Source organism: Aquila chrysaetos, chromosome 8 (assembly GCF_900496995.4).
Source record: "Aquila chrysaetos chrysaetos chromosome 8, bAquChr1.4, whole genome shotgun sequence".
Taxonomy (NCBI): Eukaryota; Metazoa; Chordata; class Aves; order Accipitriformes; family Accipitridae; genus Aquila; species Aquila chrysaetos.
Genome location: NC_044011.1, coordinates 7,338,835 through 7,366,332, shown reverse-complemented (window position 1 = coordinate 7,366,332; position 27,498 = coordinate 7,338,835). Strand labels below are relative to the sequence as shown.

At 37.8% G+C, this 27,498-nt stretch overlaps 1 protein-coding gene across 3 annotated transcripts; it reads left to right on the top strand.

Moving 5' to 3' along the window:
- CEP43 (centrosomal protein 43) lies at window positions 1-27,498 on the top strand. Of its 3 annotated transcripts, XM_030022958.1 has the most exons (14): window positions 209-310; window positions 8,875-8,928; window positions 9,634-9,710; window positions 10,656-10,710; window positions 11,364-11,452; window positions 13,321-13,455; window positions 14,225-14,308; window positions 18,856-19,073; window positions 22,095-22,175; window positions 22,396-22,505; window positions 23,090-23,158; window positions 23,907-23,946; window positions 24,613-24,706; window positions 25,166-27,498. In XM_030022958.1, the coding sequence occupies exons 3-14, from the start codon at window positions 9,684-9,686 to the stop codon at window positions 25,238-25,240; spliced, it is 1,077 nt and encodes a 358-aa protein (XP_029878818.1). In that variant the 5' UTR covers window positions 209-310; window positions 8,875-8,928; window positions 9,634-9,683; the 3' UTR covers window positions 25,241-27,498. The 3 variants fall into 3 exon arrangements, with proteins under 3 accessions (XP_029878816.1, XP_029878817.1, XP_029878818.1); XM_030022956.2 differs by lacking the exon at window positions 9,634-9,710 and having other exon boundaries at window positions 1-310; XM_030022957.2 differs by lacking the exons at window positions 9,634-9,710; window positions 22,095-22,175 and having other exon boundaries at window positions 5-310.

The window sequence follows — 27,498 nt, the reverse complement described above, 5'->3', positions numbered from 1 at the left end:
GCTGCCGCAGTTTCCAGGCGCTGCGGGCGGCAGGGGCGCCGGGTGGCCGCGGTCTCTCCGCGTCCCCTTTCGGAGCGGTACTGAGGGTGGTCGCCGACCCGCCTCCGCCTCCTTTCCTCGGGCCCGCCGCCGGGCCGGTGCCTCCGCCGGCAGCGGAGGCGAATCTGCCGCGCTCGTCCTACCGCTAGCGCAGTTTGGGCGGTTGTCAGGGAGAAACAAGATGGCGGCCGCAGCGACGGAGGAGGACACGGAGCTGCGGGACCTGCTGGTGCAGACGCTGGAGAGCAGCGGGGTGCTCAATAAGATTAAGGTGGGGGGAAGGAGAGCCTCTCGCCCGCCCACATGCCGCCCGGCGGGGAGGGGGGAGCGCTGGCTGGCGCCGGCGGCGGCTAACGGCCCTTCGGAGCGCGGCGGGGGCTGAGGCTTCGCGGGCTTCGTCCCCTCTCGCTGCTGCTTCCAGCCGGTGTTCCCGGCTGGGGCCCTCTCTCGGCGTCGCGGCCTGGCGGTGGCGCCTGCTTTGCCCGTGGTGCTCCCCCGCCGCTCGGCCTGGGGCTCGGCGAGGAGCCGAGTCTAGCGCCTGCCGTGCGTGGTGGAGCAGGTACGTTCTCGAGGCGGAGCCGAGGGCCCGAGGCCCGACCGCCGCATGAGGTCTGCCCGGCGGCCGCAGGAGCTGCAAGATCGCCCAGGCCGGGGAGAGGGAGGGGAGCGCTCGGCCGCCTCAGGGAGCCCGGCGCCTGGCTGGGCGGTTTCGCCGTCGTAGATACCGTGTGGCCGCAAGAGCTCTTGCTGGTGCCAAACCCGCTGGAAACATTCTGCCGCCGGGTGGTGTGGGACGAGGTGGATAGAGTTTCTCTCTGCTTCGATACGAAGAGTTTCAGTTGAAAACTTCAAGCAGGGGTTCTTGAGGGTCGCTGTTTAAACGATGTTGTTCTTGAAAGTGGGTTGCTTGAGCTATGTCCTAGGGGCTTGCTAAACCTGGAAACTTTCTGGGGATGCTGCCTGCCTATAGGGAACAAATAATGCTGTGTTAAGAAAATACATGGAAGGTAATATTGTAGTGAAGTGTACACTACTTCCAAGCCTGTGATGTAGCCTGAGCGTGTGTCAGAGAGGGTATGAAAATTGGTTCTGTGGGTTCTTGTTCAAGTTAGAAGCTTCCAGCAGTAACTGTTGTATGTAGCGAAGAGCCATACAGATTTGGAAGCATAAGAACTGCTGGATTCCCTTCCAAGCTAAAGGAGAAATGAAATTTGGATTTCAGATCAAGGATGGTGGTGTTTATCCACAGTGTTCTATTTTAAGTATTCAAGAGATGGATGATCATTGCTGATATTTCAGGAACAGTTCAGCAGCTGAAGTGGTTAATGGAAGTGAGAGCATCTTTGTGTGTACTTGGAAGTCCACTGGATTTTGGGGTAGTTGTCATACTTTTCAACAAAATAGTATTATTAAAAATGTGGTGTTCTTGCATTTCAAATGGCTAATCCTTATTTAAATTCCATAAGTAGACGAAGAATCTAGCTCATGTAACTGTGTTTTGAATAGGGAGACCTTTTTCTAGTTAAATGTCAAATAGGCCTTTTGGGCCACCTGCTAACCTCTCACATAGTGTTAACCAATAAAAGTATGGTGATAAAAAAAAATTAAAAAAAAAACCCAAGCCAGTTAGGTCATATTGAGCGTGTGAGCTGTAGTTTCTTAACTCCTACCTTTGTGTAGAATACAAATTTTTGTACTACAGTTGCCGCTTTGCTGAGTTTTGTGTTAATATATTTATTATAGTCTTCACTATTCTGTAATGCTGAAAGTGTGTAGTATCCAATATGGCATAAGGTATTCTTAAGGCAAACTAGCAAATGACTTAAAACAATACAAACTGCATCCTACTTACCGGGTTATGTCTCTTTTTAATACTAGGAGTTACTGTTTAATAATCGGTATGCTTATGGTTAAGGCTGCTCATTTGAGGAATTCATGGTGTTTTTTCTTGGCTGTAAACTTTAATTGGTGTGCGAGTTTGATGAGTGTCTGTCTGATTGATAGTATTAATGACTTACCGAATTTGTTCTGCTAGTACCTGACAAAAAGCCCATTGTCTTCCAGAAGAATTAAGGTTGAATAAGTCTCCTTAAATCGTCAGCTTTTAATTGAAATTGGATTATACCGTGCATAAAAAACAAATTGCCATCATCCTTTCATTAAAATTAATTAAACATACTTGTGATCAATAGTGTTGCTTTATCTATTGTGTGTCAGTATTTTTTTTTTAATTATGTGGTAGAACTGGATGACATTTACATGTTATAAAAACAGTTGTTTATTTTATACTTCAGAATGAATGCTGACCATTTTTTCAAGATGCATGAGGCTAGAAAACGATAATAATGTATTTGAGTTTTATTGAAGTAGATACATTGAAGAGAAAAAATTATGGTCAATGTATAGCTGAATTGGTATGAACCACTACAGGTAAAGACAGCTCTGGAAGAATTAGAGTTCAAGTGGAATTATTTCAGTGGATAGAATGTATCAGGCTGTCAGCTAATACATTTTGTAACATATAATGACTGAATAATTTTTAGAAAAAAATTTATGGTGATGCCTTTGTTCTCTAATACAATATGATTTTTATAATGGGTTGCAGTTTATTAGTTTATTCTTATTTTCAGATTAATTTCTCGGGCGAATTGGTGTTGATTATTTAGCTGAAAAAAAAATGTTACTTGTATGACATTTAAAAAATCTGTTCACAATTTTTCTATTTACCTTAGACTTTGAGCACTGGAGTATTTAATGAAGTCATATTGTGAAAACTGGAAGATGAGTAAATACATTGGCCACTTGCAGTTGAGAAGTCCCTGTCTTCTCTAAGATGCAGTGTGTGTCTATATACAATTTTTGTTAATCATTTTAATTAATCTGATGAATAAGACTGCTTCCTAATGAATTCTGTAAACATACAGAATATAACTGTAGATATTTGTAGTTTAGTGAAAATTATCCCTAATACTGTGTGGTGCGTGCTGTACAAATAGACATGTTCTTCTGTCTTGAAGAGAATGTGATCTTTCTCTCTTAGGGAAGCTGTCCTCATCAGAGCAAGAAGAGCCATTATGCTTCTTACTGTGCTTCTTTGACATCTTATTTTGTTTTGGTTTGTATCTTTTAATCTTTCTCATTCCAGAAAATTAAGTTTATGCCATCTGAATTTTGCATCTTCTCTGGAACTTGCTATTGCTACAATTATGAGGGAGGCTAGCATCACTAATATCCTTTGACTAGTAATGCTTTTGGCCAGCTGATACTTTTCTTGCTAATTTCTTCCTAATTTGGTTCAAAATGAAGATAGCTGAGGTACTTGCAAATAATATGGTGTTAGAATAAAAACACTATTTTTAAAATGGGCTGTTAACTGCATATGCATAGGTCAGTTAAAATTGTCCTATTTGCTTTTTCATCTTCGTTCCATATATTATAACGAACAATGCTTTTAAATGTCATTCAATTATTAACTGTCATGATGAGTATGCTGCACACTACAGTGTAATCTACTGTTTTCTGGATGTTGTGGTTTTTGTTTTTTTTTAAGTAGTTCATATCAGAAAGTCAACTCATTTCTTGGATTCAAGGGGAATAATTAATTTTTTTATGTAACATCTATTTCTTATAAGTTAAATAAATCATTATAAATTATTATATTTTCAGATTAACTAACTGAAATTCAACATTTAAATGTCAGTATGGTCCTCTTAACGTTGTGGATGTATCCTAGCTTTAGGAATACAAGAATGAGAACTAGTTGTGACATGCAGAGCAAGCACATGACATGTAGCTGCAGGTATTTAGAGTTTATGGCTTTTAGGTGTTTACTTGTTCCTTTGTGGTATGGATTCTTCCTATTTTTTTCCAGCATTCTTCATCTTTTCAATTACACTGCCAGCAAGTTTAACTTTCTTAGCCAGTTAAGGCTGCGAAGTTGAAGAGTTTTCCACTGAAGTGGACAAAAAATGGTCAGGCAAACTACTTTCCTGGTCTGCTCAGGGAAGGATGAGAACCTCACTTCACAGATGGAGAGTTGTGGGGAGGATATGGAGTGACATTGGTAGTAAAGTTGCTGTTTATGGTTTGGCACCAGCTTTGGATTTGTGATGCGTATAGACTGGTATAGGCTTTTAGCCTGATGCACACAGAGCTTTAGCCTGGGGTGATCACCAGTGGTTAGACTGCTTAACGTTCTGCCATTCTTGCTCTGTATCTACTGAGGTACGTGACCGTCGTTTTGGAGTTAGGAAGTGGAGATGCTGAAAGCTGTGTAGGAAGGTGCCCGTGTGCCACTAAATTTTACATATGCAAGAGACTGTTTATGCTTGTGCATGCATGGGGTTGTTTCGTAGCACTGGAGCACATGGCAGTTATACGTGCCTGTGCTTTGCCTGGAAGATCTGTAAACAGTTTATCTCAGCGGCAATGCATTCTTTTACCCTGCAAAATCTTATGCATTACTTATTTCACTGCCCTAAACATACATTTAACCACACCATCCACTGATGCATGTGTTAGTAATGATTTGTGAATGCAAGCTTGCAGGAGAGTTTTGCACCTTCAGCTGGCCCATTGCAGGTCTCTGAAGTGAATGTCTCCCTTATTGATGCTTGCTGAACTTGCCTACCCCTTGTTTCTTAGGGAATGCACAAAGTTGTTAGTATGTGACTTCAAAAAGTGTTTATGTTCAGCTGCTTGAGCAGGTTGAGAAGGGTGGTAGCATGTGCATTTGGCAAGTTGAAATTTATATTATGCTTTCTGTTAATGAGTCTTTAATGGGGGGAAAAAAAAATCCCAGGACTTCCTCTGCAAAAGCTGCAGGACTTTAAGGGTTTGTAGAAATGATCTTGAGAGATGTATGAGACAGACAGCAAGGCTTTGTCAACTAGCAGACAATGTCATAGTCAACTGTACTACACATACAAAGCATTTTATGAAATTGAAGTGACCACTTTTTGATCTAGTATTCCATAGCATATCAAGATCAGCGTCATGAAGCCACTGCTTGTTATCTAAAATATTGCTTCAGGAGTAGAAAGTATTGAATAAAGGTTGATAGGAAAAAAATAATTTTGCTGAGATCTGTTTGGAAGGTGTTGGGATATCAGGATGTTTGCAAGTGAATTGTGTAGCTATGCAAAGAAGAACAGAGTGCAGGGAATAGGCCATATCCACAGTTTGTGTTTAGTCCCTATTATAAGAAGTCATTTTGGCCGCTGACGTGCCTACATGCTCTAAGGCATAGAAATGAGTTTGAAGTCTGCAAGTGCTTTCCAATAGCTCTCTTGTTTAAGTGCTGAACAAATGTGTGCCAGCCCAATAAAAGGCAAATGCCACAATAAAAGAAAACTCCAGGGGCATGCTACATACCTTTGTGTTGGAGTCTTCAAGCAGGAGGCTGTTACAGGCTACAGGTCATCCTTCAGTCCTGGACAGTCTCCATCTTATCTTTTTACTTTTCATCAAGCATTGGGCTATGTAAGCTGCTGTGGATGGCTTTTACAAGTTTGCTAAATCAGACTCATAACCTTGTTAAGGTAGGTACTTGTACTATTAAGAGCATATTCCCAAATCGGATTGCCATTTTTGAGATGCCACCTAAAAAATGTGTTTGGGGAGCTCTTGAGATACTAAGAACTGTTTTCCCCTTTCCCAGGGAGCTGCAGATTGAGGGAGCTGTTTTACTATACAGTACTTAAGATGGACCCAAAAGGCTCTGCATTTAGAACAGGATAAACTTTTCTAGGTTCTGAAGAGGGATGCTACAGCTCAGTGCAGAAAAGATGCTTTCATGGACTACAAGATTCTGATTAACAGTACAACAGCAATTGGCAAGAGGCAGTGTTTGATGAGCTGTAAATGCCTGGGAGGAAAAGGGGAAATGTACTTTTGTTTCATTACAACAATATTTCATTACAACCCATACATTTCCCCACCGAGTACAGACAGGGGTTGTCATATACAATGTTAGCCTTACTCATTTTAGCTAAGTTCAGTGAAATCAAATTGCTGTCTCATTAGTATGAGCTCTTGCCTGATAAAACTACTTAGGGATAGAAGGGAATGGGCACCTTCCACAGGATGAGAAGGAAGCCTGTGGGTTTGGTGGATGCAAGAGTGATGGATATACACTGTCACCTTACTAGTCAACATCTGGCTCTGTTGGCATAACCCTCTTTTATTGAAGACTTAGGAAGGATATGGGTGCGGAATTTGAATATCAAGCTTTGGTCTGCTTTACTACTAGACTGTGAATAAAGTTCTTCAAAATGTATTTAGATTATGTTGAAAACTGCTAGCGGAATGAGGCAGTATGGAATAAGGGGATGGCAAGAGCAGATTGTAACAATGTATGGAACACAGATTGGGCTGGTGTCAAAGGGTACTAGGGCAAAGCCAAATGCAAACCCTTCACGCTTATTTAGAAAAAAGCGGGGGGGGGCAGGAGAGAAGACAACACTGTGTAAATGGATTAATCTATGCAGTTACATAAGCCTCCATATCTGGTGGTGGAAGCAAATTACTGTGACCATACCTGATAATGACGATCTCAGTCTCTGGTGTTCAAATTCTCTGTGACTTGTCTCAGGTCCTGAATAGCCTATACGACATTGTTCATCCCACTGTGTAGTATGATTCATCTCCTTGTATTGGGGTGATTTTTCCTTTGGCCTCAGCTGTGTTATTGTTGCTTTTTACTTTCTTCCTCATGAACTTGAGAATTACTGCTTTAACCTCACACAGATTCAAGTGTATGGTTCCATGTCTAAATTTATTGAGATGACATTTTGAGAAAAGGTTGCTATGATCTGAGCAGTACCCACCTCAAAGGATGAAGGTGAGTGTGTTGGAATGACATAAACCACCTTTGTGGAGATAGTACAGGAGTGCTTAACTTCAAACTTACTGTGATGCTTGCAGGATTGAAGGACCAGTTGGAAGGCTGCTTATCTGTGGAAAGGCTATAGGGTGGTATTCTAGGTGATGCAGGTAAGCCAAAGGGAGTTGTAGTAAATACCAGTGGCATTATCTTCTGGTGATGAGGTCCTGACCTTAAGGATATTAGTTGGGCAGTAATGGAAATAAAGGTGAACTTGCTATTAATGGGGAATGGCAACATCTGGGAGAGGTTGACACTGTGTCATTAAATAAATGAGAAGAAGAAGAAAAGGAATTCAGTCAGTATTTAAAACCCACTGGGTTGGGCCTAGAGGAGTGGAGCAGGCAAACGATTGGAGTTATGTGAAAAGGAATGACAGTTGTGATATTGTTCCAAAATCTCAAACAGGTCAGACTCTGGATCAGCTGATGTAATGGCAACTACTTTCAGACAACTTTGTTCTATAGTCTCATGATCCAGACCCTTAAGGGGGTTTACCCGTACCCAAACGTAATGGCTGGTGTCTTTTATTTTGAACAGTTGTAATAGCCAGTCTGTTTCACAAATGCTTTGTTATTCTTGTCTTTTTATGTAAGTATACTTTGCTTCTGTGGCATCAGTGGAAACAGAAGTCAGCCTTGCAACCATTTGAAGTTTTTCATAGTGACATAAGACTAAATAAGTTGTTAGCCATTGGTGGGAAAGTTAAATGTAAATTTTCTTTGTAAGAATAATATTTAAATTAATGGCTTATAAGAGGATTTGCTGATTGAATGCTGTACCCCAGCACCTGAAAAAATGTAACTGCAGTGTCACTATGACCGTTGCATAAAATTGTGGTAAGCATTTTACACTACTTTTGATGGGAAATCTTTTTAACTTTTTTGTATTACTTTTTGTCCTTTAAAAAGGTGTCCAAGAGGGTTATGCTTAAAAAGGAAGTATTTATTTTATGTTTACTGTGAAAGGATTTTTTTTTTTTGGTGGGAAGGAACAGTTACAGGGTAACCCATGTTTAGTTACCTTTCATAATATACATGAGAAATCCCGACACTCTTCATATTATTCTTAGTTATGGAAATCGACCTTTCTTTAAAAGCTTGCTTTCTTCTTTGCTCTTGAGAAAACTGGTGTACAGAGTAGCACTGTCTTTTATAGGTTTACTGCAGTGTTATCTACTGGCTACCTAAAAATGTCAGATTAAGAGTTAATTAAAGTGGCAAACTACTTCATCAAATGTAATGTGTGTTGTCCATTTGATATGTTCAATGAAAGAAGTAGAGAAATTATAGTGTTAAAAAAATTTTTAAAAAAGTAGGCAAGGCTTAAGCTTAAATATTCAAAATAGTCCTTAGAAGAAGTCTGATCCTTGATAATAAGATATTCAAAATTAGTTAAGTAAAACCTCACTACAGGAGTATTTGAATGACTGGAATCATGCTCTCTTTTACTTGAGAAATTCTGATTCTTTGAGTGTGATCTGACAAGAAATCACAGGAATTTGTATATCTTAACATTAACTTTTTAAGATGTATTACCACAAGCTATTGTGTTTCCTGAACGAATTGTAAATGAAGGGTAGGTGTTTCAAAGCTGCCTGAAAGAGCTAGATTTTTTTAACTCTCAGAAGAAACTAATAGGAGATAATATAGGTAATTTGGAATCTTTTTGTGTATGAAGAAATAATGTAGGAAGTCTTGTATCAAATCTGCCCCCCCTGCCTTGTTGTTCTCTGACTGAAAACTCTTTCTCAGCCTCAAGTCACATTGCCTATAATCTTAAGTGTCTTAATTGCACCAATGTAGATTACAATCGATGCCAAGTTGCTTGAGGAGAAACAAATAGCTGTGAAGCTACTTGCTGGCTCTTTGCATTCTATTTGCATGGGGAAAACAGTGCTTGTAGAAATGATGTTTGTGTTTTTTTGTTTTTTTTTTTTTTTTATTTGGCAGGCAGAGTTGCGAGCAGCTGTTTTTTTGGCGTTGGAAGAACAAGAGAAAGTAGAGGTAAGAGAACCTTACAAAAAAAGAAAATCAGCATCCTGATAGTTCTTCATGTAGAATTAAATATAATAGCTTTAATACTTTCTATTTGTGAAATATAACAAGAGAAAATTATGTATTACTGTATAAGAGCATGGCACTTAGAGAACACAAAACAGGACTATCGGGGTGTTCCCTGATGTTTAGAAATAGGAATTGTTACGTAGCCTTTTGAAACTATAGCTTTAAGTAACTGTCTCTGCTGGTTTTATATGGCTTCTGTCCAATTGACCAGAATAACTAAATATCTTTTCCATCCAATACTACTTCAAAAAAACCCCCAAAACCCCCCCAAAACCACCCGAGCTGACTGATGAAGATTTTATCAAATCAGAATAATATGTTTTGAAATTTAAAATATTATAGTGGGTTTTTTTGACTACTGTATTGTGAAAGCAATTTAATGCAGTAACTTGCCAAGTATACTAATGCTTTTGGTATTTCTCATAAGGATGTTGTAGGCTTCCTTCAGGATAATTTGCTTATACTAAGGAAGAATTCTGAATTAAGAGATGGACTATGTACTGATACCTTGACAATATAATAGTATTAAGGGTATGTGATACTAGCATGATTGAGTAACAATACTGCTGTGGGAAGCAGATGATAGTTTTATGGCCCCTTGTAATGCTAGCATTGCCTCATTTCCTGTGTCTTTCCATTTTCTAGAACTAGAGAGAGGCTGCTGTATGTCAAGGCTCTCTGTTTAAAAGAGAGGAATGGAAGACTGTCCTGTTCCTATACTGGTTAGATGGTTGTGCTCTTCTTGGAAAAATGGACATTATTGTGACATTAATGAGGAGGGGAAGTAGTTATTCTATGATATGAGATTCCATATTCCAGAAATCTAACGTAAGATTACTGAAGAAGATGCAGTGGAAGAATGATATAGTGGAACAGTGCCATCTCTTATGGGGAGCTTCAGCGTTAATTATAGAGTACCCAGAGAACAACCTTGCAGACTGTCTGGAGAGTAATAGGGCCAAAGAGAGATTTGCTACAGTTGATCTCGGCTCACCCTTTTTTCAAAAGGCTTAAACGTATCAAGTTAGGTTCTTACCCAGGATCTTTTGATATGTTAGGAATGGCATTTAGAATTTGGTTTGACAAACCCAAACACAGCAAATTGATTTATCTCTGTTTAAAAATCAAAAGTTGAAGAGGGCAAATCTAACAAGGGAGAAAAAACATTTTCATAATATCTTTGAAGGTCTTTTAATTAATAGGTTAGTACTGATTTGTGAACCGCTAATTAGCATGGTCCACACTTTGTCTAGATGATTTGTAAATTCTCATTTTTTTAAAAAAGTGGGACTGAATTTCTTTAAACAAAATTGGCACTATATTAGAGGAGCAGTTTGGGAAGTTAATTGCTTAATTTACCTTTTTAGTCATTAAGTAAATAAAAATCAGTGTGCTAATAAGAATTTTGGTGAAATTACTCTAGCTCTGTGGCTTTTATAATAGAAATGCTGAGACAGTTTTAATTTGCCAAAGTAAATGTATGGCTCTGCAGCTTTTACTTGTAGGTAGTAGAATTAATACCAAGGTAGATTTTTGAAGGAGGGAATTACATCTGCCAGGCATCATTGGAGAACAGTGTAGACCAAAACACCAACTTGCTGTGGTTTTCAATTTCTTGCTAGTACGAGGATGATGTTAATTACTGTTTGGTTTTTGCTTTTTGACAGAACAAAGCACCTCTGGTAAATGAAAGCTTGAAAAGTTTTTTAGGTACAAAAGATGGTAAGTTCTTTTTTTAATATACTTCTCAAAATAATAAACATAGGAAACAAAGGATTAAATCTTTGAATCTTTTATTAACAGTAGAGTCTTTGTGACACAAAGGATGCTTTTGTTCCTGTCAAATGTCATAATTACTATTCATACAGAATAGAGCTCAATCTATAATTTTTGCAGTTAATATTGCTGAAGCTGTATTTTTAACTGAAGTGACTAATGCATTTAAATTACTATTTCATTATGAGCTATGATTATGCTAACTCGGAGCCATTCTAGACCAATAGAAAGAGTAACCATTGAGAACTCACTGTAGAGATAGTCATGAATGCACACATGGGAGAAATGCTAAAATGATGTCTTTAATACAGCTGAATAGTTTACAAAATTCAGGTGTAAGATTATTTTTTTACACACTCTCTATTTATGCTGCTGCAGTATTGCTGCCTTAAATAGTTTTGATATGATGACTGAGTTAGAAATTAGGAAGTTGGTATACAAATTAGCTATGTGGTGGTAGTTTGCTGAGTGTCTAAATGATGTTTGTAGGAGTGTTGAATCAATGTAGATGTTCTTACTGAAGCCATGTTAATGTTAAATCTTTGAAGTAAGAGTTGTTTCCATCTGGTGTATTTTTACTCTTCTCATTTCCTTTTTAGGTCGCTTGGTAGCAGGTCTTGTTGCAGAATTTCTACGTTTTTTTAATCTTGATTTTACATTGGCTGTTTTTCAGCCTGAATCAAGCACAGTAAGATATACTGGTTTTATATGTATGCTATGCTCATTGTTTGGAGTGCAAGGAATACAGAAGCTATAGTAGATTTAAGCCATTTGGTTGTGTTTATTTAGAATAATTTTTTATGTTTAGTCTGTAAAAGGTGCTTACTGTCTTAAAGACACATATTCCAGGAAAGTGTGATAATATGAGTGAGTATTCCCTTTATCAAAAATCAATGCTTGATAATATGTTAATTTAAAACTAACAAATTAGTAATTTTTGTGAAATCATGTAACAGTATATACAACAATACTTCTGCAACATTTTTGCCAATAATTTTAGTATGTCATGATATTAAGTTAGTACTGTTACATGAAAATTAAAATAATGTCAATAATCTACTCTGAGAGAAATTTCAGTGAAACAAAGGACTTTGTGCAGATGCACATGACAAAAAGTGATTGAATAGAATCAGTTAGAAGGGACCTACAATGATCATGTAGCCTAACTGGTTCTTTTTAGGCTTTTGATATTGAGTTAGAGGTTTTTTATGTTTGTCCCCTTGTATCTTTTTGATACAAAGGTTTTAACAATAGATTTGGGTTTGAAACAATTCCATTTAACTGAAGAATTTCTCTTTACCTCTCACACATTTTTATTCTTAATGTTAGTTTAAGTAGTTAATTCATTAAAAAATCCAACTTCATTAAATCAATTAATTGAATTCTGTTCCTCAGACGTTCATGTTTCATTTTAGGCACTTAATCAAAGAAAATCCCATGCACTGTTATCCTTTGCCAAATATCCTTAGGTGCATTTATTGCGCTAGGACACATCTGTACAAAGATTCATGTTCATGCTACCAAATAGAAAGAGTCGTGCTTGCTGTCATGTTGTCACTCACTCTTGGGAGCTGTGCTTCATTTGCATTGTAAAGGCATCTCATTCTCTTTGAAACGCCCCCTTCCTTTTTCCAGTAAAAGCATCTTTTTCACCTATTGCAGTGCATATATGAAATGTGGCAAAGTTAAGCAAGTTGGCCGAGGCTGCTGTGTATAGTGCTGAAAGATTTTACTTTGTCTTCCTCTACCAGCCCCTGTCTCTGAGCAGTCTGTTGTTTTGTCTTTATCCTCCATGTTTCAGTGTGCTTGACTAGTAGTGGCTTGCTTCAGTATTTGCTTGACCAGTGTTTTGATGGGAAGCGTCACTAAATAATTGTAAGAGTTCAAGATGAACTGGTGCCCTTTGCAGTATTGCGATTCTGAGGTTATGCCAAGCAACCTGGGTTTGCTGCAGCGTTCAGCTTCTGCTATAATGTGAAGTTCATTTTTAAGAAGTGTATTTTTCTTTAATTTTTTCCTTTTTGGGGGGGGGGGCTGATATTGAATTACTTTCATCCCTGTTTCTGTCTAAACCCGTGTTTTTTAGAGTGAAACAGAGACTGAAAGTAAACGTTGACCTATGCTGGTGTACATCTATATGCACGGGAATGGGGACTCTCTATCATCTATGAATTTTCTGAAACCACTGGCTGGGTGTCCTAGGATCCGCTTTTAAATGTGATGGGCTCAAGTAACTTGACTATATAAATCCTTAATTCCTGAAGCATGCTAATGATGAATACTTGCATATTTAAAACAACTTTGGATGGTCTGTGATAAGTTCAGGTGCAGATCAGAAGTAAATGATGCAATAGGCTATCATTACTTTAGTCCACATGCAACAGGAAGTCTTAAATAATCACTGTTTAGTCAAAATATTGCTGAGTTAAATAAGACCAAAAATATTTAGGAGTTGTATTACAAAATATATATTGTGTTTTCTGACAGTTATTTCTGTGTTGTGATTTTTTTTTTATTTTTTTTTTAAAATGTCTCCCCATTGTCCCCCGCCCGTAGCTAAATGGCCTTGATGGTCGAGAAAACTTAGCTCGAGATTTGGGAATTATAGAAACAGAAGGTACCCTGGGTGGTCCCCTGTTGTTGGAGGTTGTTAGAAAATGTCAGCAGAAAAAGATTTCAGGCAGCGGAGAAGTAAGTAGTCTTAATATGTAACTTTTCTTCATAATTCTTTATTCATTTTCATTTCAATGATGAAAAATAAGTTGAAATTAAGAACACTTGACTATTGTTATAGTATTATACTGTTTCAAGTTTTTATTATATTATATTATGCCTTCAACATAACTTATCAGAAAACAACGCTGAAAGATAAAGATTATGACTATTTGATTACTTTTAATGTCACTCTCGTACTCTTTACTAATACTCTGCTACAAGATGGTAACACAGAGTGAACCCAGATAAATGACACAAAACACTGTGTTGCTTATTTTCTAATTTCTAGTGTGGTTTGATAAGACTTTTAGCTGTACCTATTTTCTTTGGCATACTTCTAATTTTAATATGACCTGAAAAGCCTAGAATTGTTTTTTTAAAAAGCTTTAAAGCTGTTCTGAAAACATATGTATTTAATACTAAATATATGAAAGTATTGAACTACCTGAAGGCAATGACAGTAATATTTTAACAGAATATGTAATTAAGTTGTTAATTAAATGAACCAAATCCAACCAATAGCGTTACTCTCTGTCGTGATTGTGGCTTGAAAGAAAATTCTCTGCACCCAAGATGCATTCAGAAAGAAAGCTTAAATTCAGCAGTAGTTGTCGTAGATTTCCTAACAGCATCACATCACAATTTGCATACTGTGTGAGTGAGGGTGGCAGCCTTTTTTCTTGTTGAATGGTTTTATGACAAAATTCAATATATTTTTATTAAATGTTTATGTGAAACTTCTTAGGTGGCTCCAGTTCTAAGTGATAGCCTGTGCCCCACATCAAAATCATCTGATGGAAGATCAAGTACACCTGCTATACCAAATAAGGTAAGATTCTTTATATATAATGAAAAAGCTACACAACATACATGAGATAATTAAAAGAGAGAACTCCTATGAAACTGTGGATACGATGGCATTCACTTAAATGATCTGCAAAGTCCTGTACCTTTCTGACTGGGTAGGTGACAGCGCATACACAGGAGTCTGTGAGACACAGACAAGTTGGAGCTAACTTGTCTGTTTGAGGCAGCTGGCTGATTGCTGCTTGGGATTGATAAGGTGTTAGGATACAACTGTCTTTGTGTTGTGGCCTGTGGCTTGCTTTTCTCTCTTGCTTCCTGTTAGCACAAAATCTGTATTAACTAACAACTTCCAGGCCTCCAATACTCCTTTACATTTGACTGGAACTGATCAACAGGCTGAGAATTATGGGAAAGTGTAGGGCACGAGAAGGGGCATGATCACTTAAGCCTCTTTTCCACAAGAAACCAGATACCCACTACACCCAATGGGGAAAAAAAAAAAAAAAAAAGAACCAACCCAAAACAACCTCCAAAATCCAAAGCAAATCATCCCTGATTAAAGTATGAAAGTTTGTTCAAATTATTGATGTAATCTGATCACATAAAAAATTTTAATAGCTTTTTTTCAAGATTACTGGAAATAGTTTAGAAGCTTTCCAACTCACTAATGAAAACTGAGGAAATGTAACATTGCATGGATTTTGTTGTTAGCTTATTCACTTGAGAGAGGGAGTGATAAGGATAAAAGAAAATAAAATGACAGCTTGGTTTGGATCTGCTTCATTTTATTCCAGTTCTTTAGTTTTTTGAAACTTCTACCCTTTTTGCAGTGGTTGAACTTAGCCAGTCAGTCCAGTACATTAGTTAGGGGAAGACAGAGACACAAGCACAGAGGAGTATAATATCTTAAGACTTGTTTCATTAGGAAACTAGATCAATAAGAATGAGTTTTAAGTTATGCCTGAAAACTCTGCTTTAGAGGAGGTATCATGGAGTAGTGACAGTCATTCCTGTTGTTTAAGTTTATAACAGGAATAAATGACAGTCTTAGTTATTTTATCACAATTGTTTGGGCCTGTACAAAACAGTAACTCCTGTACCCAGCTCAAATAGTGCTGTCCAAACTGGGTAGAAAATAAATACAAAACATGTCTGAATGATTTCTAAAGATTAGTACTATTTTCCAGAAGTGATACTGTATTGCAGTGTGTTGTATTCTTCTCTGTGTTGAGGTTGTCAGTATTTTTCAGGCTGCTATCAACTGTTTAGATGTAGTAGTCCATAGATGCAAAAGCTTCTCCTGTTGACTGACTTCAGTGTAATGATAGTGATTGGGACTGATCCAGCTGATAGTGGCATTTTTTGTAGTGTGTATACACTTAATCCCCCAAAAGTTCCAACAAGTTGGAATTTATGATCACGCTTTTCATATTCTTTATACCCATCTTCTATGGGAAGCAAATCATAATTCTATTGCAGTGGGACATAGGTGAACATGTTCTGGAAATGCTTTTCATAATATATTGATGAATCCTCCATGAAAACATTTATCTCAAACTGGAGAAAAATGGTTTCTGTATAGGTGTTTCCTCATAGAAACAGCAACAGCTGTTGGTTGGACTACATACTCCTCTAAGAATAAGCAGTGGATATCTTAATAGGACTATAGTTCTTAGATAGATATATTTTTTCCTGGTTCTCTCTCTCCTTGGCAAAGGCAGGATGGGAGAATATTCTGTCTGTGCAAAATACTTGGAGTAAAAATAACGCAGAAGGAGGAAATTTTAGCCAGTCCCGGCTGGAGCAAGATGGAAGTTACCTGAACAGTCTAGACTTCCTGATTGAAACTTGAGATTCTCTGGTGGTTTTTCAGCAAACCTGTGAACTGAACTGGCTTTGACTGTGACTTGGCAACCAATACATGTAATGTAGAAGGCAGTGTGATAGGAGACACCAAGACCACAGCTCTTGGCAGCAGCAAAGAATTAAATTTGTTTAGGTGCAAGCGTGAAACCACACTGACTTATCTTATTAACACCATTAGTCTGAAACCCAAGGTAGGCATGTTGCTCTTTGAACCCTTAGCCATGGTTAACCTATGACTACAATTTGAAAGTAGTTATTTCACTTTAGTAAAACTTTACGATACATGAATTCAAGCAAAGGTCAACTGTTGTGCTTGGAGTTTGTCAGACGAGGTAGCAGCAACTCACTCCCTCAGGGCCCAGAACAGAAAAGTAGCTGTAACTTCCCTTTTACTCCAGTGAGGGTATCAGTAAGTTCTTAATTTTCAACAACAATTCTGTTCCTCTAGGATACGTGTTGTGGTTTAAGCCCAGCTGGCAACTAAGCACCATATAGCTGCGTGCTCATTCAACCCCGCTCTGGCCCTGGTGGGATGGGGAGGAGAAAATATGAAACGCTCGTGGGTTGAGACAAGGACAGGGAGGGATCACTCACCACTTACGGTCACGGGCAAAAAACAGACTCAACCTGGGGGGGGAAAAACCAAAATCAATTTAATTTGTTACCAGTCAAATCAAACCAAGGACAATCAGAAGTAAAACCAAATCTCAGATCCCCTTCCCCCACCCCTTCCTCCTTCCTGGCTCCACTCCACTCCCGATTTTCTCCACCTCCTCCCTCCACAGCAGTACAGAGGGACGGGGAATGGGAGTTGGGGTCAGTTCATCACACCTTGTCTCTGCCGCTCCTTCCTCCTCAGGGGCAGGACTCCTCACTTGTCCCCTGCTCCAGCGTGGGGTCCCTCCCACGGGAGACAGTCCTCCACCAACTTCTCCAATGTGAGTCCTTCCCACAGCTGCAGTTCTTCACGAACTGCTCCCGTGTGGGTCCCTTCCACGGGCTGCAGTCCTTCAGGCACAGACTGCTCCAGCGCGGGCTTTCCCATGGAGTTTGCAGCCATCCTGGGGGGCATCCCCCTCCTCCGTCTTGGGCTCCTCCCTGGGCAGGTGGGCATCTGCTCCCCAGCTCCCCTCCATGGGCTGTGGGGGGACAGCCTGCCTCACCACAGGCTCCGGGGGCATCCCCTCCTCCGGCTCACCTTCTCCCCTCCTCCTTCACTGACCTTGCTGTCTGCAGAGGGGTTTCTCTCACAACCCACTCCCCTCTCCACTGCAGGTTTCCCTTCTTAAATCTGTTCTCCCAGAGGCGCTACCACCATCACTGATGGGCTCGGCCTTGGCCAGCGGCAGGTCCGAGTTGGAGCCGGGGAAGCTTCTAGCAGCTTCTCACAGGAGCCACCCCTGTGGCCCCTCCCCTGCTACCAAAACCCTGCCACACAAACCCAAAACAATAGGAAATTAAGATATTGTTGTCACTACCACTTACAGGTATAAGTACTTTTTTTTTGTCCTAGAAGAACCGAGCTGTCAGCAATGGAATATGGTTCTGTGACTGAGATAAAATGACCTTGGTAGGCCTTTTTAAAGTTTCGTGGCTTACGGTTTGAAAATATTACTTCAGCCTTCTGAATGAAAGTTGATGGCTGATAAAGAAATACTAGGGACAGTGCAACCTACATATTGGTTATCTGGATTAACCAATACTGTTGGTTTTGTTTCAGAACTGTTGCTATTACTAGTGTGCAGGAAGGAAGTTAATATATCTTTTCACTGGCTCAATTTTAATAATTCTAGGGGAAGATAAAAATTGCAGTACTGCTTGCTAGGTAGCAAGATGCTATTGTTTAAAAATAAAAGTCCATTTTTTCACAACAGCTTGATTATCTAGGTAAATTTGACTATTGTTCTTTGGGCCAAGAAGTTTTGCAATGATATATGACTTGAGCCGTATTACTTGATCTTAAAGTTACCATATAGAATAGACTTTACATGCTTGAGTATCTGTAGGACTGAGCCATAAGCGTGATACAAAGACTGAAAGTTATGTACTTTTAAAGTATCTTGTTTGTGTCATTTTTGTTTTTAGTATTTGGAGGGAGAAAATGTCATTAACTGCAGTTGTCTTATGCTTGCTGCTTTAAAACCTAATACTATATTGCAGAGATTACCATTTAATGTGGAAGTTAGAGTAATTTGCATGGGTTTAAACTGATTTCTTTTGAAGACAAGGGCTGTAACTAACAACATTTGTTTATAGACAAGTTGCAAAATAACACTAATAAAGCATCATGTAACTTTTGGGCTGTAAAAAAACCACCCCACCACCTGTATTCAAAGCTAGGGGGTAAGAATCAGTCTATCTGTAGATTTCTTTATTTGATGACCAACATCTTTTAAAATTAGTTGCTTTAATAGTAGAGGTGATTTAGATAGTAAAGGAATGCAGAGTCTGGAATAAATTTTTTTAATGGTGGCAACAATAAAGAACATTTCCTTTCTAAAGTGATAAAACAAGTTTTTTTCTCTTGTGTGATTCCTCATGATACTAATAAATTCCTGAGAAGTACTAATAAATTTGAGGTAACGTTTTACAAATTGATGGTAGGTGTATATTATATGTTGTATATTTATATTACCACTTAAAATATTATGAGACAGAAATACTTATTCCTTTCAGTGAGGGCTTTTTTCTTTATCTTTCAAGGCTACTGAAACCACTCAAAGTGATACAAGTGTCTCATCAGGGGAAGCAAGCAAAAGAAGCATTCATTTTCTGCCTAATGAAACAAAACTAGATCCTCAAGTAGAAAACAAAGACTTAAATACCAAAGAAAAAAGTGATCCAGGTGTGGATGAAGATGATGCAGAGGGAGATTCTTTTTTTGATGATCCTATACCCAAACCAGAAAGAACTTATGGCTGGTAAGTAACATGTATGTTCTACTTAATATAGGGTTTTATTTGTCTTCAGTACGCTTGCAGACCTTTGAGAGCTAGCTAATGTTTGATTATTCGCACTTGTAAATGCAAGTGTTGAGATCTGGTCTGTAACATTTTGTTTCTGAAATGTGCATTTCTATGATTCTATTCTTTGAAAGGTACAGTGTCATCTGGGATCTCTTGGATGTACCATGAGTGGAAAAACCTGTATCACTTTAAGGTGCATCAGTTAAGACTATATAATGTCCCCAACCTTTCTTTGGTGGAATGAACATATATGAGGCACAGACATCACTATTTCTTCTTGCAGCAGAGCTGCAGTGGAGATCAGTACTAAAGGAAGTGGACAATGACAGGGAAAGTGCTTTAGATATCTGTATGGCTTTGTAAGGAGTACAGAAAATCCGGTGAATGTGTAAACTGACTCCATAAAATGTGAGAATAAGGAAACTTTTCTCACAGTTGAGGGTTTCCTCTTCACAGTGCAGCACCTTTTCTGTGCAGTTCTATGTTTTCAGTGAAGTGTTGTGATTTCTGTGTATGCCAATTTTGCAGATGCTTCTGAAGGGCAATTTTTATTGTACATCTGTGGAGTCTGGTGTCTGAAAAATACCATTTGAAACAAGAACTAGTGACTGAACTATGTCGTGGTTTAACCCCAGCCAGCAGCTAAGCACCACGCAGCCGCTCACTGACTCCCCCTGCCCCAGTGGGATGGGGGAGAAAACCGGGAAAAGAAGTAAAACTCGTGGGTTAAGATGAGAACGGTTTAATAGAACAGAAAAGAGGAAACTAATAATGATAACACTAATAAACTGACAACAGCAATAATAAAAGGATTGGAGTGTACAAATGATGCACAGTGCAATTGCTCACCACCTGCCGATCGACACTCAGTTAGTCCCTGAGCGGCTATCCCCTGCCCCCACTCGCCCCAGTTTATACACTAGATGTGACATCACATGGTATGGAATACCCTGTTGGCCAGTTTGGGTCAGCTGCCCTGGCTCTGTCCTGTGCCAACTTCTTGTGCCCCTCCAGCTTTCTTGCTGGCTGGGCATGAGAAACTGAAAAATCCTTGATTTTAGACTAAACACTACTTAGCAACAACTGAAAACATCAGTGTTATCAACATTCTTTGCATACTGAACTCAAAACACAGCACTGTACCAGCTACCAAGAAGACAGTTAACTCTATCCCAGCTGAAACCAGGACAACTGTACAACAGCTTTGTTATAAAACTGAAAAACCTACCTTTGTGTTATCATGTGGAGTTATCTTGAAGCTTAGTTTAGATAGCTCTATTGAGAGATGCCGGAGGATCGTTTCATGGTGTTCTTCTGCTGTGCTTGAGTAATCAGAGAATTGCTCCAGCTTAGTAGAGGTTACCAGAAGAGGTTGCAGAAGCATTTGCAAGTCAGTTTGATAGTAGCTCCCCTCATGTTGGCTTTTTCCCCCCAACTACATTGATAGTGGGCAGAACAGCATAAACTTTTTTGTATTATCACTACAGTAGATGCTTACTCTTGGAATGGGATCATTCTGGTACAGCACAAAGCAATCATGCCAGGTAAACTAGGTATCTTTCTAGTAAAGTAACTGACTCTTTGAGAAATAATACTTATAATACAGCTTTCATTGGATGTATTTAGTTGGAGCAGAATATTTTTCCTCAGAGCAGTGTTTTTTCTCTGGAAAATACTGTGTGTTACAAATAACTCTACTATGGTATTTCTTTTTTCTTTTTCTTATTGGAAATATCAAGATTAAAACTGCATCTGAGTGCATTTACTTCTCCTTACTCAAGAGCTTATTTAACTAGCATTTAACCAAAGTCTAACCATTGTAGCAAGTGGTTGTGTTGCCATAAAATTGGTTTAAGTGATAAGTTAGGAAAACTAGACAAGGCTGGAAAAACTTCTGGATAACAATAGTATTTACTAATTTCTTATTGTTTGACCATTTTCATATAACAAGAAGGGAAACTCACTTTGAAATTGGGTAAACTGGATTTCTTTAAAAAGACCATCCAAGAAAAAGACTCTTAATTATTCAGTAAAATAAGGATTTTTTTTTTTTCCTTTTAGAGAAACTCCCTACAGAAAAAAATTATTTCCAAATTATGTGTGTCTGTAGTAGAGTCACCATCCACCAAGTAGTAATTTGTACCTCATAATGCTATTGTGATGTAGATATAGTAATGTTCCACAGTAAGCTTTTCTGAATAAGTTAATAGTAAATTAGCTAGCAGCTAATTGTAACTGAGCTGTCTCTGCTGAGTCTTTTGCTTCTACTCTTCTGGCAGCTCCTTTAGAGGAGAAAAAAGAACATATTCTTCAGGTGAAATCCCTTTGTGGTATGTTTTGCTGGTGTGCCTGATTCCCAAGGGATGAGTAAGTAGGAGAGGTGCCAGCATCGCTTGGTTTGCAAAAAGGTAAATTCCTTATGGGAGCTTTGCCCATTCCTGTAAGAAGGGTGCATTAGAGAGGAAGGGAGCAAGCAGTTACTCAGGACAGAGCTAAGAGATAATCCAAGCTCTCATTGCCCCTAGGTCTCTGACCCATTGTTCAAAATTTTGAAGTGTTTTACTATGTGATGGTATACATGATATTTTAGTGATACAGGTATATTGAATAATTCAAATGTTGTCCATTACAAATAAGAATGGAATCACAGTAACAAACTGTTCTGGTAATACTAAATGTGAAAAACTTGGTCTCTTTTTAATAGTGTTTCTTCATCCTTTACTTGCAAGTAGTATTTGAACTCAGTACTTTAAATATATGAATGGAATAGGTAGTAGCCTAGTGAACTTTAACATGTGATGATGAGATCTATCTTGCTATAACTGAGAGGTTTTCATTCTGTGAACTGCCTGCTCTTGGGACTAATAGTTTTGTCAGACATAACCTCTTTTAGTTGTAAACCAAACTAATTTAAATATTTATTTGTATCTGAATCTTTCTTCTTTTGGCTGCATTTACATATGGGGATAATGAAAGGCCCCTTGATAAAAATAGTGATGCTGATGAAGGTGCAGGAGCTCTGTCTGTGAAAGAAGGCAGGCAGAAATCTTTGCATAGGTGAGAAAGTGACTTTCTTATTGAATGTCTTGCTTGACACTTGTGCCAGTAAACTGCCTACTGTTCTTAAGACTGCAGAATGAATAGTCCTTTCCCCTTGCTCTTTTTGCTGTAAATATTGCTGTTCTAGTTTTATGACAGTTTAGTAAATAATAGAAAAGAAAGTCACTATGCATGTTTTACAGCTCTGTAGAGTACTTATTTATTTGGTTTGTTTTAGGAAAACTGAAGCTAATAAAGCAGGAGGTCTAGCATCCCTTTCTGATGCACCGCCTCTAAAAAGTGGATTAAGCTCGCTGGCTGGTGCACCTTCGCTGAAGGAGTCTGATAGTAAGTTTGCACATGTTTTTTGTGTTTTGATGAATGTAGAAGATATTTCCCATAATGTAATGAATGGTCTACACATTCAGATGCAAATGTGATTAAGTATGTGGCCCCCTTCTGGTTGTAATGTGCTTTATAGTAATGCTTTTTTCACTGATTGATCACATACTCATTTTGATATATTATGCTACCATTAGGACATCTTACGTTTTGGAGCATGAAATACTTATCCACATTCCTTTAAAGCGGTTTTCAGGAGTATAAAATTCTACTGCTCAGTTTTTGAGTGAAATTAACTTACGCCTTTGTAATTGTTATCTTACATTATTTGCACAAGTTCTTTAGGGATATTTGCTTTCATGTTGTAAAATCTGATTTTGAATACTGGGAGATTGTCCCTGTTTGCTACTCATGTTTTTAAATGTTAGCAGAGTTCAGACCTGAAAATTGGATATAACATTACCATACTATACTATAAAATTATTATAAAAGAACATTTGTTATAAATGGTTGATGTTTATGTTTAAGTGGGATCTTATTAGAGAGTCACAAGTCAAATTTCTGATATAAATGCTTTTGTTTTGTTACAGATTTGAATAGAAACTCTGTTTTGAAAGACCTGCGGTTGGTGAATGCAAAACTGGGATCACTAGAATTAGGCAAGTAACTGCTAAACGTGAGGAACATCCGATATTTTTAACTGTAAGTTCTGGCCTGGCCTCTTAGAGGAATCTGAGAAACGGAAACAGAGTGACAGAAGTAAAAGCTGAAGATTTTAGGTCAATATGTATACTTAACACCATTGTGAAACTTACTGGAGTTAAGAGTGAGATCTTATCTAAAGGAATACAGAAAAGTGAAAACCAGTGTCTCGTATGTGGATTAATATTTTACACATGCAGCAAAAATTTGATTCAATCTGTGTATATGTTTGCTATTACCAAGTGATAAATTTTGTTGTCTAGGTTTCTCAGAAAAGAGGGGATTTATATTTGTGGAAGAAGATAGCCAGACAAGTCTTACTGTTTTTCAGTGGCATATTTACTTGCCCTCCACACCTTTGAGGGTTGCCTTGTAAGCTTTAGGAGCTATATGAAGATGATGTGATATAAGAAGTATCGGCTCTCTTTCAAAATAGAGCTGCCTAGTATTTAAATCTTGTCTTCATCAATGTAGTCAACGTCCTGAAAATGTGTGTTCAATTTCACAGCAGTTTGTGTAAATGAGATTGAGATTAATTAATGACAAACATAAACTCATCTTCTCTTCCTAATCTGCACAAGTAATTTAATCTACTCCCACTTTTGCTGGCCATCAAACCATGTATTTCGGTGCAGGAATAGATTCTTTTTTTGCATTTCCTGAAGAGAAAACTTGTTTGATTAATACCTTTTAAAAATTATTTAGGAAATGGAGATGACGATGAGTATGCTGATGACTTCAACAGGTAAGAGAAGAATGATACTGCAGTAGCATAGTATTTCATGCTTTATAAGCATATCCACTAGCATATTTGAATTATGAAATAATATTTTAGCTAGTCACTACTGCTGGAGTCTGTCAGTATCTCTAAACTCCTTTAAACTTCAGTTTGCTATTTTAATACGTGTAGTTACAAATTTAAAAAAAAAAAAAAAAACAGATCCCTTTTGTGTAGGAGGTAATGAGTTCCTTAAAAACCTGGTGCTAACTTTAAGATGATAAGTTGTTGCTTTTTTGTGGAAGGTGTTTGGTTTTTTTCCTGAACATTGCACTTAATGTTTTAACACTTTAATTAATGCTGTTAGACAGTGAATATGGTGTATGCTGAAATATTCAACTGAAAAATAAAGCATCATGAGTAGTCAGTAATAAAATATTTAACAGCCTCATCCTTATGATGTGAAGGTATTGGTGTTGTAAACTGCAGAATTGAGGCCTAAGTATTTGTCAGTGTTTATCATGGCTTCATTTAGGTAGAAAGCCTTTTCTTGTTATGGGTTTTTAAGTAACTTCATATTTAACTTGCTAGGAAGTGAAGTCCAAATTAAATGTCAGGTATAAACTGAATGTACTACCTGGATGTTGAAAAAGAAAGTCTTATTTCTATGTTTATGGTTTTCCTTCTCTTTAGTACTAGTCATCGCTCAGAAAAAAGTGATATCAGTATTGGTGAAGAAATAGATGAAATTTCTGTGGAAACAGAAGAGTCAAATGCCAGTGATAAAGTATGATTCTTTTAAAATTCTTCTTCTTGACATTCTTCTGATCTTGTCTTGACTTTTTTTTAAACCTTCTGTGAAGGAATGTGCCGTTATCATAGGTTCCTAGGATACAGGTTAAGGTTGTATTATTTGTTATGTTCTGTATTTTTACACCTAGTATTCCTGCCAAGTTAGATACTGTACTGATTAAAAAACAAAACAAAAACCCCACAACAATTGTTTAGTAGCACAATTCACTGTCTGTTTCTAGGCATGTAAAACATATTTGAGACTGGTTTGGTATCCAGCATAGGAATGTCTTATCCCAATATCTCAAGATCTGTCTGAGCACATCCTAAAGGAATATGAAATCTCGCTGAAAGAGCTTGAGGCCAAAAGAATGGGATGCTGTATGAAGGACTGCAAGAAATAATACTTACTGTTTCTATGATTTCTGAGTTTGTAATTTCATTTATTTTCTAGCTTGAAGGCATCACGCAAGACCTTACCATTTCTCAGTTAAGTGATGTTGCAGATTATCTAGAAGACGTGGCATAGAATTGGACAGCAAAAACGTTTCATTGTGCTGGACTAGAAGACTGCTGTGGACTGTTAATTACAGACAATCACTTTTTGCTGGAATGTCCACTCCCTATTTGTGCCTTGTGTTTCAAAAAGACTGTAGGTGGAGAAGGCTTTTAAATATTCTTAACAAGAACTAAATGAAATCGTGTGTTCCCATTTGAGTCTATCAGAATTATTTTCTTCATTTGGTTCAGCCAAACCTTTTACAGCAGGAGGTGGATTTTCCAAGTAGAATGTCCATTGCTGGCAGTGGGCATAATAAAAACCAATTGATAAGTGAACATCTACAGAGAGGCATGTGGCTTTATAATGAACTTGCACTGTTATTGTAACAGTCTGAACTTTTTTTAAAGATAACCAAAGGAAGAACCTTCAGAGGTGGTGGTTCAACTCACACTTCTTTTAACACAAATTTGTCAAGTCAGCATGTAGTACATATTTATGGTAACTCTAGCCACTAAACCTAATTGCTCCAAACTTACTTGAAACTGCTGTTTTTCAGACTCTTCTGAAAGTTGGACTTTTTTTCTTTTTTTTTAAAGGCATATCAAATTGAGAGTATCTAAACTTTCAAATCTAAATTTAGCTAAATTAGGAGCTAAATTTAGCACTAGTCTTAACTCTGAATATTCTTGTTTAAATATGTTTGTCAGACCATTGATGTTAAGACCCAAGCTGTTTTTTTATATATGATAATTTCATTGATGTAAACTGTCGTTAAATCACGAAAAGTAATTTTGTAATGATCCACAAATCATTAGCTAAATCTTATTGGTTTTTGTTAAGTTTTTAACAGTGTGGTAATGGTTTGTGGAGCTTATATTACTGAGGGCTCTTCATGTGCTGTAAGCTTGCTTTCATTCTTGAAAATCCTTGTTACGTAAAAATGAGCGCCAAAAAGTGAAACCACTAACCTTCTGTTTTTCAGATTCTGACTGCTGTACAGAATTAAATCCAAATATTTAAAAATACCATATTGAAGACATTATGGACACTAAGTTCTAGCTAAGAGCAAATTCTTGTATATTCGTTATATTCTTGCAAAACAGGGTCAGTAATGGAAACATTGACAGTTCTATATCGATACAGTTATACATGGCGCTGCTATAATATATAGGTCATGGACATTTGTAATACTGAAACAAGACTTCAAAATGTGCACTTTCTGAACATTGTGAACACATTTGGAAAATATACATGTAAGTGAATATAAATAATTTAACTTTTTTTTTTTTTAGGCTTTAATTTTTTTCAGGAACACTGTTGGCAGCTCGTCAATGGTCACCACAGTGGAAGTAGCATGCTAAACTAAAGCCATTGGTTAAGCATATAGAGCTGCTACTAGCATTGGATGCTGAGTTAAATCTTTTTTTGCACTGGGCCAGCAGGCATGGAACAGTGCTGGGAAGTTAGGCTTGTACAGTACATAAGTGGTTTGAGAGGAGAGAGGAAAAGTGTGCCTTTTATTTATGTGCACCCCAAAATAGCCAGCAAAAAAGCATCAGAATATCTAGTCATGGTGTTAACTTTTAACTTTGTGCCATATTGTAGCAGCTAAACACAGAGGAGAATTTTTTCACCCCCCAAAAATCAATGTGCCATAGACTTCAAATAGCAACAGTGTTGTAACATGATACATCCTGTGCAAAAATTCCTGTAAGTATGGGAGAACCTGTGCCTCAAGATACTAGGCGTGAAAAGTTTGTTTTGGGCTTTCTTCTTTTTTTTTTTTTTTTTTTTTTTTTTTTCCCCTCTCTCTTTAAGAGGAGCAACAGCATGTCTGAAGGAAATAAAATTCCACTGGAACACCTGGGAACAGCTGATTTCTGGCATTCATTTTTAAGGTGTATGGAATAATGTAGAGGCAGTGTTGTTTGCTTTTTTTCTTTAGATGTCTTGGGAAAACATGATGTTCCATTACCTGTTAGCTGTAGGATATGTGGCAATTTATCATACCAAAAGAAACAAAAACTTTATTAAATGATTTCTAATTGCATTTGAAGATGTGGCCTTTTAAATAACTAATTAGATATTTTAAGTGTTAACATGACTTTTGTTAACAGCAAAGTGTTGTTATCTTACCTTGGGGGTTAATTGGAGACCTTGCACTTTGGCTCTACTTTAAGGAAATGCCAAGAAGTGGTAAGTCTCCATGCTGTTCCTCCTGTGGGCTTTCACTGAATTGTGTATAATAATTCAAATTGCGAAATAAAGCTATTGTGCTGGCTAAA